Raw genomic sequence first — 20,040 nt, forward strand, 5'->3', positions numbered from 1 at the left:
CCATTCCTCCTGATGATCCTTTAAAAAAATTGCTGTTTTTATTGAATGTGGCTTGTTTCCTGAAGGATAGAGATTGTATCTTTTCTATTTCTTTTGTGCTTTAATAAGGAGGGAGGGGCTCCTGGGTGGCTCAGTGGTTGAGCGTCTGCCTTTGGCTCAGGTTGTGATCCTGAGGTCCTGGGATCAAGTCCCACATCGGGTTCCCTGCAGGAAGTCGGCTTCTCCCTCTGCCTATGTCTCTGCCTCTTTCTGTGTGTCTCTCATGAATAAACAAATAAAATCTTTAAAAAAAAATAAGAAGGAAGTAGAAAATGTCATGCATCAGAAAGAGAACAAGGTTCATAGTCAGGCCAACCTAAATTTGAATCCTAGATCTCCACAAACTAGCTGTGCATCCTTTGGTAAGCCATTTAAATTCTTTAAGCTTCAGTTCCTTCAGTGTAATTGATGATCTATAGGAAGCATCATCACAGAGTACATAATAATATCGCTTCTCTTTTCTCTGTCCTTTTCCCTCTTTGAATTTCCATTGCATAAGTATAATAAATCCAACTATATCAGAAGGGGCACCTGAATAAAATCTTACCCACTCTGCCTCAGAGAAAAATCTACCAAAAACTATCTAGGATTGGACAGTCTGCAACACAAATTAAGACTTGTCACTGTGCTCTGCATCTAAAGAATATCTCAACTGTTTTTAAACTAGGGTCAAGTCTCCTCTCAGTAAGCACAGATTCCAAGGCCTGATTATGCTCAGGGTACTCCTGCTGATACAGGAAAGCTAGGAAGACTTCCTCAGATTTGGAGGTACCTTGTATATAACAGAGACTCAAATCTGCTTACTTGATAGAATGGTAGAAACATATAAGCTTTTACTGCAAAACAATAAAGTTAATTTCATGAGTCATAGAAGAAAGCCAATCTCATTACCTTACAGTCACATCTCATGTTGTCTGGGTAGCAGGGTGCTTTATAAGCAAGGTGAAGGAGACACACACCATCACCCCCTCCATAGCAAAGGCACAGGAGGAAAGACAGTGCTTCAGTTGTCTCCAGTTTCAGGGATACTATTTTAGGGTAAAAGCTAATCATCATTACAACTAAAACTAGATTATCTTAAATATTGCTGAGGCAAAGAAAGAGCAAAAGAACATTTAAAAATCATCTTTATTTATTTTTTAATTCTTTAAAGATTTTATTTATTCATGAGAGACACAGAGATAGAGAGAGGCACAGACACAGGCAGAGGGAGAAGCAGGCTCCATGCAGGAAGCCTGTCGTGGGACTCGATCCTGGGTCTCCAGGATCACCCTGGGCCGAAGGCGGCGCTAAACTGCTGAGCCACTGGGGCTGCCCTAAAAAAATAATTTTTAAAAGAGGACAGAATTGGGGCACCTGGGTAGCTCAGTGGTTGAGCATCTGCCTTTGGCTCAAGATGTGATCCCAGGGTCCTGGGATCGAGTCCCACCTCGGATTCTGTGCAGGGAGCCTGCTTTTCCCTCTGCCTGTGTCTCTGCCTTTCTCTCTCTCATGAATAAATAAATAAAATCTTAAAAAAAAATAAATGATAGAATTAAGATTAAACAGATATGAACTAAAAATAAAAGTCAATGAAATAAACTCAACTATTTAAAACAAAATAGCCAATCAAGCAAAAAGGTAAGCAGAAATTATGATATTACATCACGGTTGCATTCAAGGCAAGAATCATTAAAAAAGACAAGTCATAATGAAGAAATAGCTCTCACTAATTTTTATGTATCTAATAACATGGCCTCAAAATATATACAACAGGGGTGCCTGGGTGGCTCAGTCGGTTAAATGGTTGACTCCTGATTTCAACTCAGATCATGATCTCAGAGTCCTGAGATCCAGCCCCAAGATGGGCTCTGTGCTCAGTGGGGAGTCAGCTTGAGATTCTCTCTCTCCTTCTGCTCCTCCCCACCCTGTGCGTACACTTGCATATGCACACTCTCTCTCAAGCAAATAAATCGTTTTTAAAATACACATATATATGAAAAACAGAACACATACAAAACAAAAACTGCAGAAAACATAAAAAGAAAATTGAGGGGCACATGCCTGGCTCAGTCAGTGGAACGTGGGATTCTTGATCTGAGGGTTATGGGTTCAAGCCCCACTTTGGATGTAGAAAATTACTTAAAAAATAAAATCTTAAAAAATGAAAACTGAAAATAGAAAAGAAAAAACAATGGTAATGGGAGATTAATTTTCAGATCATGAAAACCAAAAGTAAAAAAGTGATTAGAAAAGCTAAATAGTATTACATATAATAAGGTTGTTCTTTAAATCTAGAAAGTTACATCCTAACACTTTTTTTTAAAAAGCATACAACATTCGCAAAAACTAGCCTTGTACTAAGGTACACACAGTAAAAAAGTCAATCAATCCTCCAAAGCAGTATAGGAATATTCTCTGACCCAAGAGCAATAAGACAGTGAGCAAATGGGCAGCCTGGGTGGCTCAGTGGTTTAGCACCGCCTTAGGCCCAGGGCGCGATCCTGGAGACCCGGGATGGAGTCCCACGTCGAGCTCCGTGCATGGAGCCTGCTTCTCCCTCTGCCTGTGTCTCTGTCTCTCTCTCTCTCTCTCTCTCTCTCTGTCTATCATTAATAAATAAATAAAATCTTTTTTAAAAAAAAGTGAGCAAATAACAAAAATAGAACAAATAGGTAAAAAAAAAAAAAACCTGGAAATTTTAAAACTCTCAAAGGACTCTTGAGGAGGCAAAAATAAAAGTCATGGTACTGAAGGGGGTGGAGAGTGAATGACGTTATGGTTCTTAAAGCTTTCTTTGCAAAAGCTTCCAAGTGACTCATAGATAGTCATAGACTTAGAATCTTTTAGAAATTATGGGATTCTGCTATTTTCTAATTTAAAAAAAAACAATCATCTCTTCACTCCTACAATCTAGCAGGTTTTCTGTGAATTTAATGGCCCTACAAATTTTGAGAATAGTTTGTCAAGTCCCTAGTCACTAATAATTTATGATTTCCTTTAAATAATCATCTCTCCTCTCAATCAAATGTGGGTTAAACTTCAAATGAGATTGATGCAGAGGAATTGAAAACATATAAGCATGACCTAGTTGTTTCCTGAAAAACTCAGATTTAAATCTGTAACAGCATTGTTCAATTGAACTTTCTGATTCTAGAAATTCTATGTGTGCTGTCCAATACAGCAGCCACTAGCCACACTGGCCATTAAGCACGTGAAATCTGGTTAGCATGACTAAAGAACTGAAATTTTAAATTTTATTTAATTTTGATTAATTTAAACTTAAATTGCCACATGTGGCTGGTGGCTACTATGTAGGACACAGCTGGTCTATAATCATTCAGGTAGGCTGGTGAAATTTAGGGAGGAAAGATTACAAAACACACACAAAACGATTCCTTTTAATAAGTGGTAAAGCAGCTATAAAAAACAAAACAGAGGTGCCTAGGTGGTACAGTTGGTTAAGCAGCTGACTCTTGTTTTGGCTCAGGTCATGATCTTAGAGTCCTAGGATCAAGCCCCATATCAGACTCTGGGCTTAGAGCAACGTATGCTTCAGAATTCTCTCCCTCAGGGATCCCTGGGTGGCGCAGCGGTTTGGTGCCTGCCTTTGGCCCAGGGCGCGGTCCTGGAGACCCGGGATCGAATCCCACATCGGGCTCTCGGTGCATGGAGCCTGCTTCTCCCTCTGCCTGTGTCTCTGCCTCTCTCTCTCTCTCTCTGTGACTATCATTAAAAAAAAAAAAAAAAAAGAAGAATTCTCTCCCTCAGCCCTTTCCCCAGCTTGCTTGTTCTCTCTCTCTCTCTCAAATAAATGGTTAAGTCTTTAAAAAAAAAGAAAAAGCACAGGAAGAGCTGTCGGGAGGATAGATATTGAGAAAAGCTTCACTTTAGGGTTCCTGCTGTTTGCTGATAGGCCTCCCTCTGCTGGGTTCTGACAATAGCATTTTTCCTACAAAGCTTCAAGGGTATATCGGAGGGGGGAGCAGTGGGCAATGGGGGTAGGTTTTCTAATAACTGGACTAGCAGTAGGGATTGCTCAAAAATTATTTGATCCTCCTGCTTTACTTACTAGTTCTATATAAACTGTCAATCCTTAGCATGGTTAAAGAAGAAAAGAGACAGAAAGGGAAGAAAATAGAAAATGAAGATAAATGTAAAAAAGTAAAAATGAGGACAGCCCAGGTGGCTCAGCGGTTTACCACTCCCTTCAGCCCAGGGCGTGATCCTGGAGACCTTGGATCGAGTCCCAAGTCAGGCTCCCTGTGTGGAGCCTGCTTCTCCCTCTGCCTTTGTCTCTGCCTCTCTCTCTCTCTCTCTCTCTTTGTGTCTCTCATGAATTAAAAAAAAAAAAAATCTTAAAAAAAAAGAGTAAAAATGGATAGGGAGAAAGGGGAAAAAAGAGGGCCTTCCAATGGCAATAGTACCACTGGCACCTGCCCAACTATAAGAGGCATGACCAAATGGTTAACGTTTCCATTCCTTGAATAAATATTCATTGAACATCGATCATGTTTGGCACTGTGCTGGGCGCTGGGCTTACAGTGGTTAAAGGGGAAAAGTCCCCATTTTCCAAGGCATTCAGAATGAAAAGGAGGAAATGGGCACCTACATAACTATGCTATGCAGAGAGAAGTGCTCTAAAGAGAAATGGAGGAGGGCAGGTCAGGGATGCCTTCTAAAGGAGCACTATTTACAAGATGACTAATAGCCTTCCAGGCGAAGGAGGAGGGAGTGCAGGGAAGGTGGAGAAGCAAGAATGAGAATGGTGGGGAAGGACATGTAAGAGTGAGTGAATGCCATGGTTTTATAACTGGGAACTTTGTAGAGATTAAAGTACAGGTTAAATGTCAGAGACGAGTTTTGACTATTTTCTATTTTCAATAAGAAAGGACTGAACTTTTCTGAGCAAAATACTAGAGTAATTTTATTTCTGAAAAACTAACGTGGTGGAAAAAAAAATTAACGTGGTGGCAGTGTGGCAGATGTTTGGAATTAGGGTCAGAGTTCAGACTGGGAGGGCCTGAGTCCACAATGAGAGAGATAATAAGGGTCCTCGATGAATATATTGCTTATATGTTCCCTTCTTTTGGTAACAGACTCCTCCTTTTCCACAGGCGAAGCACCCCTCTGCCAATTACTCTGGTCCATGAAGTTCCAAGAAAGTATATCCTCACTTCAGGGTCTAGGATTGGTATATAAGTAAGGCCTGACTGAGCAGCATAGTCCATACCTTGATTATAAGAAGGGGAACATAACTCAGGTCAGTCCAAAAATAGCCAGCCTCAAAATTTTTGCTTGTTTTACCTATTGGGATTGCTTTTGTTCTGTTTTGTTCTGTTTTTTAAATTTTATTTAGTTTTGTGTTGGTTGGGATCGTTAAACTTGAAGTTGCTTAGGGTTATCCTATAGAAAAGTCTGCCTGAGAATGAAGCTACCACATAGAGAAGAGGAGTCCATGGATAGGGACAGATTCTTGTTTAAGCACTTACATTTGGTCATGCCTGAAGCAATGCTACTCCCTGGATATTTTAGTAATATAAGCAAATATATTTGGAAGTGGAGAAAAAAAAATAAAGCTTCCAGAGAAAAATCAATAACAAAATTCATAGGACCTGGTAATTGCTTGGATATGGAAAATGAAAAAGAAAATATCAAATTTCACTTTGAGGCTTCTGGGTTTGCTGAAAGAAAGATGCTATTAACTGAGATAGAGAACAGAGGATGAAAAGGTTTTAGCCAATGGACTGAGCTCAGTTTGGAGATCATTCAAGTATTATAATACTTGAATTTTGACTCTATCTGGATCCTTGCACAAGGAAACTGCATATAGCTGGTTTCGAAGTTCAGACTACATAGCCCAAGGCAATCTGGAGTAGCAGAGCAATGCTAGAAGAATCATTCCTTTTATTGTTTATGAGTTTCACCAGACAACCTCTAAACAATTGACATTTACTACCTGACTAAAGAAAGAGAAGCACCATCCCTAAGCAGTATAGCATTTTGCTAGAGTGATTAACTAGCTAGATGAAAATTAAGGGAACACACGAAATAACTACACTCCAAGGATAAAGTGAAAAGCTAGGCTAACACCTCAATCCTCAGTATGCTGAACACAAAGGAGCCATGGAAGAAGGAAGAACAAGCTGTACAACTGAAAACAACATCCAAAAAAGCACACACTCCCCTTATTTCAAGAAAACTGGGGAGGGGACAGAAGTAGACATTTTTTGCACTTAGCACATACCAGGGACTCTATGCGGAGGTTCACGCACATTATCTTATCAACACCTCACAATTTACCAGTTAGGAAGGCATTATTTTTCCCACTAAAATGGATGAGCCAAATTAAGCAGTAGAGCTAGGATTCAAATGCAGGTCTCTCTGGCTTATAAGGCTTATACACACTTCACTACATCAACTACTTTCAGAAAATATGTTAAGCTTATCCTTTATATGTAAAAAGGATGCCATCTCATCATGAAGATTTTTTTTGCATTGAGTATTTTATTGACCGTAGAAAGTCAGGTTAGTAATGACCCAACCACAATGCCTCAATTCTCAGGCACAGGTATGTATATGACAGTTGTCTATTTGGAGCTGAGACCTTTGGTGCCATGAAACCTCATTAAAGAACACATTCTCAAAAACAAAACAAAACAAAACAAACAAACAAAAAAACCCCACTACATTCTCAGTTAACCAGCCATCAACAAAGAGTAGGCTATAGCAACAATACCAGTGACCTTGTGGTGATAATCCCACTGCAGAAATTAAAATTTCTTAAAGGTTTTATTTATTTATTCATGAGAGACACAGAAAGAGAGAGAGGCAAAGACACAGGCAGAGGGAGCAGCAGGCTCCATGCAGGGAGCCCGATGCGGGACTCGATCCGGGGTCTCCAGGATCACAACCTGAGCCAAAGGCACATGCTCAATCACTGAGCCACCCAGGTGCCCCCAGAAATTAAATTTTGACTAGAGTTGCTTGGTTAAGAGGCAAGCATTGGAGGGGCGCCTGGGTGGCTCAGTCAGCTGAGCAACCCACTCTTAGTTTCGGGTCAGGCTGTGGGATCGAGCAAAGTGTCATGTTGGGCCCTACACTCAGAGGGGACTCTGCTTGGGATTTTCGCCCTCTCCCTCTGCCCCCTCCTCTTGGTCATGTGAGCTCTTTCTCTGTCTTTCAAGTGAGTAAATAAATCTTGAGGGTTTTTTTTGTTTTGTTTTGTTTTAAGAGGCAAGCATGGAAAAAATAATAGAAAGATATACCTGCAAAGGAGCTGCCTACTGGCCTGAATGATTGGCAAAGAATGCCATAAAGCTCACTATCTTATATATTTCTTTGTCCCAGTATATTAGCATAATAGGAGGCAGCAGAGTATGTGTATTAAAAGTGCAGAATCTGGAGCCAAATTGCTTGGGCTTGAATCCCAGTACCACCAGGATTCACTGTTTGAACTTGGCAAGTTATCTGTCCTGTTCATGTCTCAGCTTCCTCATCCATTAAATGGCGATAACAGTAATAGCTGTCTCATACGCTCGTCATGAGGAGTGAATAAATTAATACTTACAAGGCTCTTAAGCAGTGCCTGACATGTGAGAAATAAGTATTTGTTTAAACACATTAAATAAATAACCCAGCTAGATGTCGAGCTAGATGGGGAGGAAATGTGAACTTGAATTTCCAACCCAGCCTGTCCCACATGACCTGGTAAAAGGAAAAGGAAAATGAACCAAAAACCCTTTTGAGAATTTATATGGGGCTTTTACATGAAGCATTTGACAGACATCTGGAGGAAGAATAAATAGCCAAATATACATAAGCAGAAACTGAACCATGGAAAAGGGAAGTAAGACGTTCAGTTTCACTGAACTCATCATTCATGCATCTCAAGCAGGAGCCGGGTCTTGTCAGTCCCCGTCTTGCACAGCAGGCCACGGGCTAACCAGTGCACAACATAAAAAAAAGGAGTCAAATTTAATAACAGCCAGGTCTTCACCTGGGCACAACATCTCATTAGTTTCCTGCTGACGCAAACCCTAAATCTGGGAGGCATCTTGACTGGGAATAAGTCGCCGTTTGAGTCAAAGTAGTTTGTAGATGGGCAGCCCGGGTGGCTCAGCAGTTTAGCACCTGCTTGCAGCCCAGGGCGTGACCCTGGGGTCCTGGGATCGAGTCCCACGTTGGGCCCCATGCATGGAGCCTGCTTCTCCCTCTGCCTGTGTCTCTGCCTCTGCCTCTGTCTCTGTGTGTCTCTTATGAATTAAATAAATAAAATCTTTTTTTTAAAAAAAGGAGGGGACACCTGGATGGCTCAGTGGTTGAGCATCTGCCTGCAGCCCAGGGCGTGACCCCGGGGTCCCGGGATAGAGACCCGCGTGGGGCTCCCTGCATGGAGCCTGCTTCTCCCTCTGCCTGCGTCTCTGCCTCTCTCTCTCTCTCTCTCTGTGTCTCTCATGAATAGATAAAATCTTAAACAACAACAACAACAAAGTAGTTTGTAGAATCTTAAACCGTCCGTTTCTAAAGGGCACGAACTGGGTGACAACCGTTGCATATAAATAAATGCGAAATCGCTTAATCGCATTGTGGGGAAGGACAGCAGGGTTTTAGGGTGAAAAGGAAACGACAGGGAGAGGCGGGCACCGCAGTCGGGGCCTCATCGGCAAGCCCCCCCCCCCCCCCCCCCCCGCGCCGTGGCCATTACTCACAACCGTCCACTTTCGGACACGGGCCCTCCTCCTGGTCTTCTCGCTCCCGCCCGTCGCTGCCTCGGACCCCGACTGCTTCGGGGCCGCCCGTAACGCCCCACCTCTGCGCCCGGGAACGCTCACAACGCCAGCCTCGTGCCCGCGGGCCCCCCGGGCCGTGCACCTGGTGCCCTCCTCCCACCTGCAGTGTCACCCAGGCTCCCTGCACACCCACCTCCTCCGTGGGGTCCCCACCCTCCGTCCCCCTCATCACACCCGCGCCCTCGTCCGTCCCGCATCCCCGCCTTCTCCCAATGTCTTCCCAAACAAGTGGCCCGAAGCAGCCGCCCTGGCGTCCACCGCGGGTGCTCTCCGGACCCCCCGTGCTCCCGGAGGGGCGATGCCCGCGTGGCCCCCGCCGCCCCGCCCCGGGCCCACCTGCTCGCCTCCGGCAGGCGCTCCTCGCAGCCGCCGAGGTCCATTCCCGCGCCCTCGGGTCGCATCCGGGGCTGCGACCGTCGCCTCCTCTCTGAACACCAGCGTCTCTGCCACTTCGTCCCTCGGGGCTCCCGAAGCCCCTCCCCCACCACGGAACCGAGGAGGCACCCTCGCAGGGTGGGCTCAGGGCGCTGCGCTACGCCGGGGCTGACATGACAGCGAGGCGCCGGGACTGCTGTCTCAGCTGCGGCTTCCAGCCTGGCCACCCCCACTTCCGGCTCCGAGAACTACAACTCCCGGCAAGCACTTCGAAAGGCTCCGTCGCTCCCGGCATCCACCGCTCCGTCCAATCCGAGGCCGCGCACGCAGATCCCGGAGGCGTGCTCGCGGCCGTAACCTAGTCCCGGGAACGCGCCCGGGCGTGAACGTCTCCACCTCTGGAACCTGACGGAAGCCGGAGTCTAGGCTGCGAGATAACGCAGGTCTCTCTCTCTCTCTCTCTCTCTCTCTTTTTTTTTTTTTTTAAGATTTTATTTATTCATGATAGACATAGAGAGAGAGAGAGAAGCAGGCTCCACGCAGGGAGCCCGACGCGGGTCTCTATCCCGGGACCCCGGGGTCACGCCCTGGGCTGCAGGCAGATGCTCAACCACTGAGCCATCCAGGTGTCCCCTCCTTTTTTTTTTTTTTTTTTAAAGATTTTATTTATTTATTCATAAGAGACACAGAGATAGAAGCAGAGACACAGGCAGAGGAAGAAGCAGGCTCCATGCAGGGAGACCGACGCGGGTCTCTATCCCGGGGTCACGCCCTGGGCCGAAGGCAGATGCTCAACCACTGAGCCATCCAGGTGTCCCCTCCTTTTTTTTTTTTTTTTTAAATATTTTATTTATTTATTCATAAGAGACACAGAGATAGAAGCAGAGACACAGGCAGAGGAAGAAGCAGGCTCCATGCAGGGAGACCGACGCGGGTCTCTATCCCGGGGTCACGCCCTGGGCCGAAGGCAGATGCTCAACCACTGAGCCATCCAGGTGTCCCCTCCTTTTTTTTTTTTTTTTTAAAGATTTTATTTATTTACTCATAAGAGACACACAGAGATAGAGGCAGAGACACAAGCAGAGGGAAAAGCAGGCTCCACGCAGGGAGCTTGACGCGGGACTCGATCCCGAGACCTGGGGTCACGTCCTGGGCTGAGGCAGGCGCTAACCGCTGAGCCGCCCGGGGATCCCCAATAACGTGGCTCTTAACTTCAGCCCGGCCCAGCTTACCTCCCGTCGGTAGTATGTTTAGGGACCCTAAACATTGTAATGAAGAGCTCACAAAGTGAAGAGCACAGGTTGCTTTGGGATCCCAAAGGAAGAGCAGGAGGGGGAAGGGCTTTGGGGGAAGGTTTTCTGCAGAGCTGATGTCAGAGTCGAGTTTCTAAGGATAAATGTGCATTGGCCAGGAGGAGGGAAAGTGGAAACAGTGGCATAAGGAAGCATGCCGGTTTGGGAAGTACTGGTTACGAATTGTAGTAAGAGCTGGGAAGGAGGTGGGGAACAGGATGCTCGGGGTTGGTGAGCTGGCACCCTGGATCAGGATGTGCCATTCTGAGGACTCTGGATTTTACCCTTAGGACAGTTGGGAGCTAATCAAGAAGCGATTTGACCAAACCTGCTTTGAAAACTGCTTCTGATGCCGTGGAGAGGGAATGGGGTGTGAACCTTGTCAGAGATCTAAGAGCAGAAGAACGGATAGGAGGGGAGACTGGAAATTCCTTTTTTTTTTTTTTTTTTTATTAATGATAGTCACAGAGAGAGAGAGAGAGAGAGAGAGAGGCAGAGACACAGGCAGAGGGAGAAGCAGGCTCCATGCACCGGGAGCCCGATGTGGGTTTCGATCCCGGGTCTCCAGGATCGCGCCCTGGGCCAAAGGCACGCGCCGAACCGCTGCGCCACCCAGGGATCCCGAGACTGGAAATTCCTATAGAGGCCAAGCAGGTAATGCCAAGGAGCGAAGTGAGCTGCTTGTAGGAGAGTGGCAGAAACGCTCTGAGCCGGAAAACTCATCCAAGAAGACAGGTTCTCACCTTTTCTAAAACTAATGTTGCAAAATGGGCATACAGGCCTGGACTAGAAATTGCTCGATATTCTGCTTTTGCAAGAGAAGGCAGAGTCTGCATTTTTAAGTATGACTTCCAGTTTTTAAATATTGGTGACTTTTTTTTTTTTAATTGTAAACATGACACAGGCCAAAAAAAGGTCTGTCTGTAGGCTAAATGTGCCTTTGGGTTACTCGTCTGCAAGTTCCAGGCATGAAGTAGGGCGGTAGGGAGCAAGGAGGCTGAGATTACTGCAATGGTAAAGCGATAGAATCAGTACTACTCAGTGATGGGGGGATCTAGGTTAGCTCTATGGAAAGCTAATTACTCTATTAAAAATGATATATGGCGGGGATCCCTGGGTGCCCCAGCGATTGAGCACCTGCCTTCAGCCCAGGGCGTGATCCTGGAGTTGGGATTGAGTCCCATGTTGGGCTTCCTGCATGGAGCCTGCTTCTCCCTCTGCCTGTGTCTTTGCCCCTCTCTCTCTCACTCTGTGTGTGTGTGTGTGTCTCTCATGAATAAATAAAATCTTTAAAAAAATATATATATATATATAGGACGTCTGAGTGGCTCAGTGGTTTAGCGCCGCCTTCGGCCCAGGGCATAATCCTGGAGACCCGGAATCAAGTCTCACGTCAGGCTCCCTGCACGGAGCCTGCTTCTCCCTCTGCCTGTGTCTCTGCCTCTCTCTCTGTCTCTCATGAATAAATAAATAAAATCTTCAAAAAATAAATAAAAATAATACATGACTTCCAGGAATTTTCAGACTTGAGAAAGCTTTTTTTGTGAATTAAAAGTGAAACGAGGGATCCCTGGGTGGCGCAGCGGTTTGGCGCCTGCCTTTGGCCCAGGGCGCGATCCTGGAGACCCGGGATCGAATCCCACATCGGGCTCCTGGTGCATGGAGCCTGCTTCTCCCTCCGCCTGTGTCTCTGCCTCTCTCTCTCTCTCTCTGTGACTATCATAAATTAAAAAAAAAAAAAAGTGAAACGAAGGAGCTTTCTAATGCAAGTTATGATTTCCAGCTTCCATTTATATAAAAAATACTCTTCGTTCAAACTTTCTCATATTTTCCTACTAAAGGGTTATACTTTTTTTTTTTTTACAAAGGGGCAATGTTATTGGGATTTCACTGCCTTCTATTTCTACAAATATATGAGCTTAATATTTTAGCATATACTGTAATCCCAAATTAATGCCACATGATCTTAGCATATTTACATGAAAGTCAGTCTGCTTTATCAGGAAATTCTAGAACTAAAATTGCAAAAAGTCTCAGTTCTGTAGTAAAAGTTCTCGGAAAAGTTACATCCAAGTCTGGGTTTACATATATTGAAAGCAGTCAGTTAATAAATGTGATAATAACCTACATTAGCCATGTGTCCCCCCTCCCATTTTCTGCTTTGCCTCACCCCAGATGGTCATATCCTGAATCTCTGCCTTATGATTACACTACTTTCCTTTATATATGTTTTTTTGCATCAATTTATAGACCTAGAAAGTATTATTTTTAATTTTTGTGTTTTAGCTTTATAAAAAAGGTACTGAGCTGTATTTATTCTTTGGGGCCTTTTTTTTTTTTTACTTAATATTACATCGATAAGATTTATTCACATTATCATATGTCACTGTAGTTCATTGATTTTGACTCCTACATAATAGTTCAATATGTGAATACACCAGTTTATTCATGCTGTCTTTGATTGATAGGCATTTGGGTTTCCAGGTTTTTGCTATTGTTAATAGTGCTACTATTATTCTTTTACGTGTGTCCTCTTGTATATAAACAAAGGTTTCTCCTGGGTACATACCAAGAAGTGAAATTGGTAGGTCATAGGGTTATTTTCTGTTCTGGTTTTGTTTTGAGTGGTGGGTTTATAGGTGCAGTTTTCAAAATGACTAATTAGTTAAAAGTCATAACTAATTATAATTAGTTATTTAAAATGACTAAAAATAAAATAAAATAACCAAATGAAAATGGGCCATGCATGGAAAATGAGGAGAGTATGTCATGAACCAAGGATTGTGATTAATCCAATGTTGTGCTTCTGAGGCCCAAATGCAAAAATTGTCAAATACGCAAACCCTCTAGTATGAGGGTTCAATAAGTCACATAAGTGTAATGGCCTTACTTAGTACTGCTTGCTGAAGTAATATTTTAAAAGTCAAAAAACCTGAAGATGTTTGTCTTGATCAATCTGTTTGTTTTCAAGATCACTAGGATGCTATTTTCATACAAATAGTAATAGGTCCTAGAGTACCAATGGCAGAAAGCCAAATTCACTCAAGAATCAGTTATTCAAATAATGGATTTTTAAAGCTCATTACACTTACCAATTTGCAAAATTTGGTTTTAAGAAGTAGTCTTTTTATTTCTTATTTAAGTTCAATTTAAGTAACATATATTATTAGTTTCAGGAGTAGAATTTAGTGATTCATCAGTTGCATATAAAACCCCAATGCTCATTACATCCTGAATGTCCATATCCCAGTTACTCCATCCCACCACTCACCTGCCCTCCAGCAACCCTCAGTTTGTTTCCTAGAGTTAACTGCCCCTTATGGTTTGCCTCCCTCTGTTTTCATCCTAGGAGTATTCTTCTTAAATATATTCAACAAATATCATAGACATGATTTTTTTTTTTTTACTATATTCACGAAAATTACTCTTAACAGCATTTTTTTTTTTTTTAAATTTACGATAGTCACGCAGAGAGAGAGAGAGAGAGGCAGAGACATAGGCAGAGGGAGAAGCAGGCTCCATGCACTGGGAGCCCGACGTGGGATTCGATCCCAGGTCTCCAGGATCGTGCCCTGGGCCAAAGGCAGGCGCCAAACCGCTGCGCCACCCAGGGATCCCTCTTAACAGCATTTTAAAAAATACTCAAAATTCAAAAGCTAAGGAATGGCTCCTATTGGTCAAGTCAAAAACAATTTGAGCATCAAAGAACCATCCAGGCACCCCGTGGTGGTTCTTTAAAAAAAAAAAAAAAAAAACAAAAAAAAAAAAAAAACAAAAAGAGGTAATCCATGAAATGTATACATATCAACAGTATCTTCAAAGGCAAGCACTCTTTACCCCTTTTCTTTCTTTCTTTCTTTTTTTTTTTTTGTAAGATTTTATTTATTTATTCATGGGAGACACACAGAGAGAGGCAGAGACGCAGGTAGAGGGAGAAGCAGGCTCCATACAGGGAACCAGATGTGGGACTTGATCCCGGGTCTCCAGGATCAGGCCGTGGGCTGAAGGCAGCGCTAAACCGCTGTGCCACCCGGGCTGCCCTACCCCTTGCTTTTCAAAGAGAATTTCTGAACACAGGATGAGTGAATTTCTATGGAAATTTATATGTACATATAAGTGTGCAAATAATAAATAGAAAAGGGAAGAAAGAAAGGTGGGAGAGGAAGCTGTTTTCTACAGTAGAATGTCAACTAATGAATGCATAGGAATGACAGAAAATCATTATTTTATAATAACAGTGTAATAACTGGATTCATGCAAGAATCATGAATGGATGCTAAAGCCATTAGTGAAATTTGTTCTGAAATGGGATATTTATACCATCTCAAACTATCTCCCCACAAATCATTTACTCATTAGAAATGGAAAAAGAGAGGTATCTTTACAATGGCAGACATAACCTTAAAATCACCAATAAGACAAAATGACATCATGTGCCTCCTAATGTTAAGTTCTGAGGACACAATGTCACTTCCATAGTACTCGTGACGAAAGTGAATAACCTGAATTTAATCACAGGCTAACAATAAGACAAAGTTGAATTGGAGGACAGTCTATATAAGTGCTTTCACTCTTTTTTTTTTATTTAAGATTTTATTTATTTATTAATGACAGAGGGAGAGAGAGAGAGACACACACACACACACACACACAGGCAGAGGAAGAACAGGCTCCATGCAGGGAGCCTGACGTGGGACTTGATCCTGGGTCTCCAGGATTATACCCCAGGCTGAAGGTGGCACTAAACCGCTGAGCCACTGGGGCTGCCCTGCTTTCACTCTTCAAAAGTATCATAAAAAAACTAAGAAAAGCAAACAAATTTTATCAGATTAAAGGAGACAAAAGAGGCAGGACAAAGAAATGCAACATGTGAACCTGGATTGGATCCTAGATTGGAAAAAAAGATTGTTATAAAGAATAATTATTTATTAGGATAAATGGTAAAATTTAAACATAGACTATACATCAGAATAGAATTGCATCAACATTATATTTTCTGATTTGATCATTTTAGCATGTATATATAAAAGAATGTCCTTAGAAATATATTCTATATCATGTCTGCAATTTACTCTTGGATTGTCCAAAAACAACAAATAATAAGAATTATAGCGGTCTTTGTATCTGGATACCAATCTTTCTCCACTTACAATGGGGTTCCATCCTGATAAACCCATCATGAATTGAAAATATCATTAACTGAAATTGCATTTAATACACTTAACCTACTGAACATCATAACTTAGCCTACCTTAAACATGCTCAGAACACTACCATTATTAGCCTAGAGTTGGTCAAAATCATATAACAAAGCCTATCTAATAATAAAGTTTTGAATATTTCATGTAATGTATTGAATACTGAAAATGAAAAATCAAATGGCTGTATGAGTGCATAATAGAAGTAAATGTATCAGAGAAAGGAACCTCTCCTCAGGGAAAGAGATGAGAGTCCAGCCAGGGCTCTTCATCTCAGAACAAGGAGGCCAGGGCAAAGGGAGAAGAAGCATGAGGCAAAGACAGAATGCCTAAAAGCCCCATGACTCTGGAATCCTGGCTTTCCAGAACCTTCCTAGACTACCAAACTATCCAGTACAAATCAAGGATATTTTTAAAAGGAAACCATGGTATAAATAAGGAGAAACTATGTGACTTAATAGATTTGTGTAGCTTTAGAAAATTCCACAATTAGTCATTCAGTGAATTGACTAGAATCCTTGGTTGACAGGACGCCTACCCTGCCCAGAGAGACAAAGCCTAATAAGGAGTGACCTAGAGATCCAACCCCGGAGTCCAGGAAGAATGCCCCTTCAATGAAGTTCCCGTCTACCCAGAGCAAGCTCTGTAGTCAGAGAAACTGATGGTCAGGGACTTGGAGACCCAGTAATGCCTCCAGCTATGCCTGCAACCCTGCTTTTCATGGATCTGCTGTACTGCTCTGCTGTCACATTGTGCTATAGCAGTGTCTTGCACATAGCAGGAACTCAAGCTCTGAACAAATGAATGAATGAATCCTAAGATTAAAAGGCAGAAGACGAGAACAGCTAGTAAAGGTTAGAACAAAGGAAAAAAGGGCGACGCAAAAAGAGGAACAGGAAGCTACAGCAAAGTGGCAAAGAAGCTACTGTGGCAAATGCGGTAGAATGAGAAGAACTGAGCAGAAAAGAAAGACCACTGTGCATACAAGTAAGTTACGGGAGTTAGGTATAATGACAATAGTTATACCTAACTAATACTATATCTACGGGTGACACAAATTATACCTTATTCCCTTATTATACCAGTGTAATATAAATTTTAAATTTACAAAATTACAAAAATCTTTTTCTGAAAGGCAAACGTTGATACCAAAATCAGACATTACAAGAAATGGAAACTATACATCAGTATCACTCAGGAGAAGAAAAACAATATCCTTGACAAAGCATCAGCAAACCAAATCAAGCAATTTATGAAAAGGATCATACACCTTGACCAAGTAGGTTTCTCCTAGAAATGCAAGGGTAGTTCAACATTTGAAAAATAAAATTAAAAAACCCCATTTGGTCATCTCAATAGATGCAGAAAAGATATTAAATAAAATTTGACATTCACTCATGATTAAAATTCTCCACAAACCCAGGAACTTCTTCAACCTGATAAAATACATCTACAAAAAAAGCTAACATGATACTTAACTGTGAAAGATAATCCTTTACCCCTGGGGTTTGTCAGGAGCAAAGATCTTTGCTTTCACCTCTCCTTTAAATATAGTACTGGAGTTCCCAGTCAGTGCAATCAGGCAAGCAAAAGAATAAAAGGCATACACACTGGAAACAATTATGCTGAGTAAGATAATCTAGATTTAAAAAAGAGTATATACTGTATGATTCTACTTATATAAGATTCTAGAAAATGCAAATTAAACTGTAGGATCAGTGGTTACTTAAGTAGTGGTTGGAGAAAGGATTCTAAAGGAGCACAGGAAAACAGGATGAGAGAGATATTTTTTTTTTATTTTTTTATTTATGATAGTCATACACAGAGAGAGAGAGAGGCAGAGACACAGGCAGAGGGAGAAGCAGGCTCCATGCACCGGGAGCCCAATGTGGGATTCGATCCTGGGTCTCCAGGATCGCGCCCTGGGCCAAAGGCAGGCGCTAAACCGCTGCGCCACCCAGGGATCCCGAGAGAGATATTTATTATCCTCTTTACAGTAGTATTTTCACAGGTCTGTACACTATACACCCATATCAACTTTAAATTCACCCTACACACTTTAAATTCATGTCTTATTATCTATTAACTGTACCTCAATAAAGCTGAAAAAAGGAGGACTTGGAAGAAATATCAAGCTAACAGAGTTTTAAGAAGTCAGGAACACGTGGGTGGCTCAGTGGTTGAGTGTCTGCCTTGGGCTCAGGTCATGATTCTGGGGTCCTGGGATCAAGTCCTGCATCGGGCTCCCCGCAGAGAGCCTGCTTCTCCCTCTGCCTATGTCTCTGCCTCTCACATGAATGAATGAATGAATGAATGAATGAATAAATAAATAAATAAATCTTTTTTTAAAGAAGGGTGAAATACATGAATTGTGCTTACCTTTGAAGAGAATATAGATCTCTATGCACACTGAAAAGAGAGCCACAATGTGTGGGTAGAAAAGTGTGATGTTAAGGTTGCTGGATTTAGCAGAAATCAAAATATAAGACTCCCAGTTAAATTTGAATTTCAGATAATGAATTATTGTTTAATATAAATGTATCCTAAATATTGCATGCAGCATCTTGTAGTAAAGAAATTTGCTGTTTATTGTTTATCTGAAATTCAAATGTAACCAATCTTGTATTTCATCTGGCCATCCTAGACATTGGCTTATGTATATATACATATAGTGTATGAAATCAAGCCTCTAGAAAAGGCAGCTGCTTGAAGTCTGTGTTTATCCTGACATAGAGGAAGCTGCTGAACTGCTGTACTCTAGACAATGGACATATGTTCAATATCCAGCACAGTACTGTACTTTTTCACAGTAGGTCCTCAGATTTTTTGTTTGTTTGTTTGTTTTTTGGCTCTGCAAGCTGAATGAAGATAGAGACTGAATCTAACTCTACTAATTATTTTATCCCCAGAGCCTATTACAATGCCTTGTGCTCAATGGATATATGATTAAGTGAACAACTGCCTCTTATGCTCCAAAAAATGCAGGGTTGACCTTTTAACTCCAGCCCTTGTGACTGGATGTTCAACCTTTTAGGCCCCAGTTCTGATTTCTCAGTGTCTCCCACCTTTTCAGTGTCTCCACTTTTGCCGTAGGTGTCTCGGGTTGCTGTTTTGTTTTCTAGTACCTTGTGTGTGACTGACCTATACTTACACAATGCTTATCATTTTCTTGTTTTTCTCTTTGGAATCTGGGTGACTGCTCTGACACTCAAACCTTCAGCCTTTGGGGGAAATCTCAAAGTCTGAAACGTAACAGCTAGGACTGCTTAATGAAATATTGGGCATGTTCCCTTTAAAGTTAAGGAGATTCAGAGTAGAGCTTCAGTTTTTGGGGAGAAGATCAGGATAAAAGGGAATCTTTTGAATCTTTTTTTTTTTAAGATTTTATTTATTCATGAAAGACACAGAAAGAGAGTGGCAGAGACATAGACAGGGAGATAAGCAGGCTCTATGCAGGGAGCCCGATGCAGGACTCGATCCTGGAACTCCAGGATCACACCCTGAGCCAAAGAGAGATGCTCAACCGCTGAGCCACCCAGGCATCCCCAAAGGAAATCTTTATATATACTGGTGGTGGGTAGAATTTTATACATTTGGGATTTTTATTATCTGTCCTGTAAATACCTGAAGTACAAAATGCATCCAAACTCTAAATGCATTACTTCCCTCCCATAAAATTAAGAACTTAATATTATTTTCTACAGATTGCTCCCACAAATAAGCAGAGATTATAGAAGTTATTTCTAGGAAGAGAATGATAGTGTGGAGAAAAATGTTTCATGCTTAGAAGATATTAGAATCCAAGAATAATTAGGTATAATGTATGCATTTAGTATAACGACTTCTCGTTTTGCAGATGAGTATGAGACCCAGGCAGCCTCCCAAGTTCACAGTGCATGACTGAAGCGAATAAAAAAGGTACCACTCAGTAAAACTTAGTTCTCTTATTCTTTTATTTCTATAACCCATTTTCCATAGTTTTTAGGAGTCTGGAGAGGGGTGGGGGTTGCTGGATGCAATAGTAACAAAATCAAGCACATTGTGCTACTCTCCTTGACATGCCAACTATTGTTCTTGGGGTTTTTTACCCTAGTTTCTTGTACCCCCCTTCATAGGTGTGCTTTGGACCGATTCACTCTTCTATGGTTATGTTTTTGTCTTAGGTTAAAAATTAAGCACAGGCTACTGTGGTTTTGAGATGCATCAGATCACTCACTGGGTTTATTTCTGCGCAAAAAGAAATTTTAGGAAGTGGACGGGAGAAGGTGGCAGAGATTTCTAAATGGACAGACAACCTGTCCCTGGCTTTTGCCTTAGATGCAAATGTCTTAGATAGTTTTAAGTTGTCATGAGGGAGATATAACC

The 20,040-nt window shown here is 42.1% G+C and overlaps 1 protein-coding gene and 1 long non-coding RNA gene across 15 annotated transcripts in view; one reads left to right on the forward strand and one right to left on the reverse strand.

Annotated features, from left to right (window-relative positions):
- The window catches only part of RUBCN (rubicon autophagy regulator), a 68,157-nt gene that overhangs the window by 47,392 nt on the left and 725 nt on the right, over positions 1–20,040 (reverse strand). For 13 of the 14 annotated variants that reach the window (XM_041765214.1, XM_041765182.1, XM_041765207.1 and 10 more), the window contains exon 1: positions 9,147–9,412. The exons of the other annotated variant lie outside the window; for it this stretch is intronic. In XM_041765214.1, the coding sequence (XP_041621148.1) occupies positions 9,147–9,211 (65 nt within the window). In that variant the 5' untranslated portion in view covers positions 9,212–9,412. Of the gene's footprint in view, positions 1–9,146; positions 9,413–20,040 lie in introns of those variants that run through there. 14 annotated transcript variants of the gene reach the window in all.
- LOC121496708 lies at positions 9,574–19,590 on the forward strand. The gene is made up of 3 exons (XR_005989318.1): positions 9,574–9,628; positions 16,205–16,662; positions 19,532–19,590. It is a non-coding gene; the product is annotated as an uncharacterized LOC121496708 (long non-coding RNA).

This window comes from Vulpes lagopus, chromosome 1 (genome assembly GCF_018345385.1).
Source record: "Vulpes lagopus strain Blue_001 chromosome 1, ASM1834538v1, whole genome shotgun sequence".
NCBI classification, from domain to species: Eukaryota; Metazoa; Chordata; class Mammalia; order Carnivora; family Canidae; genus Vulpes; species Vulpes lagopus.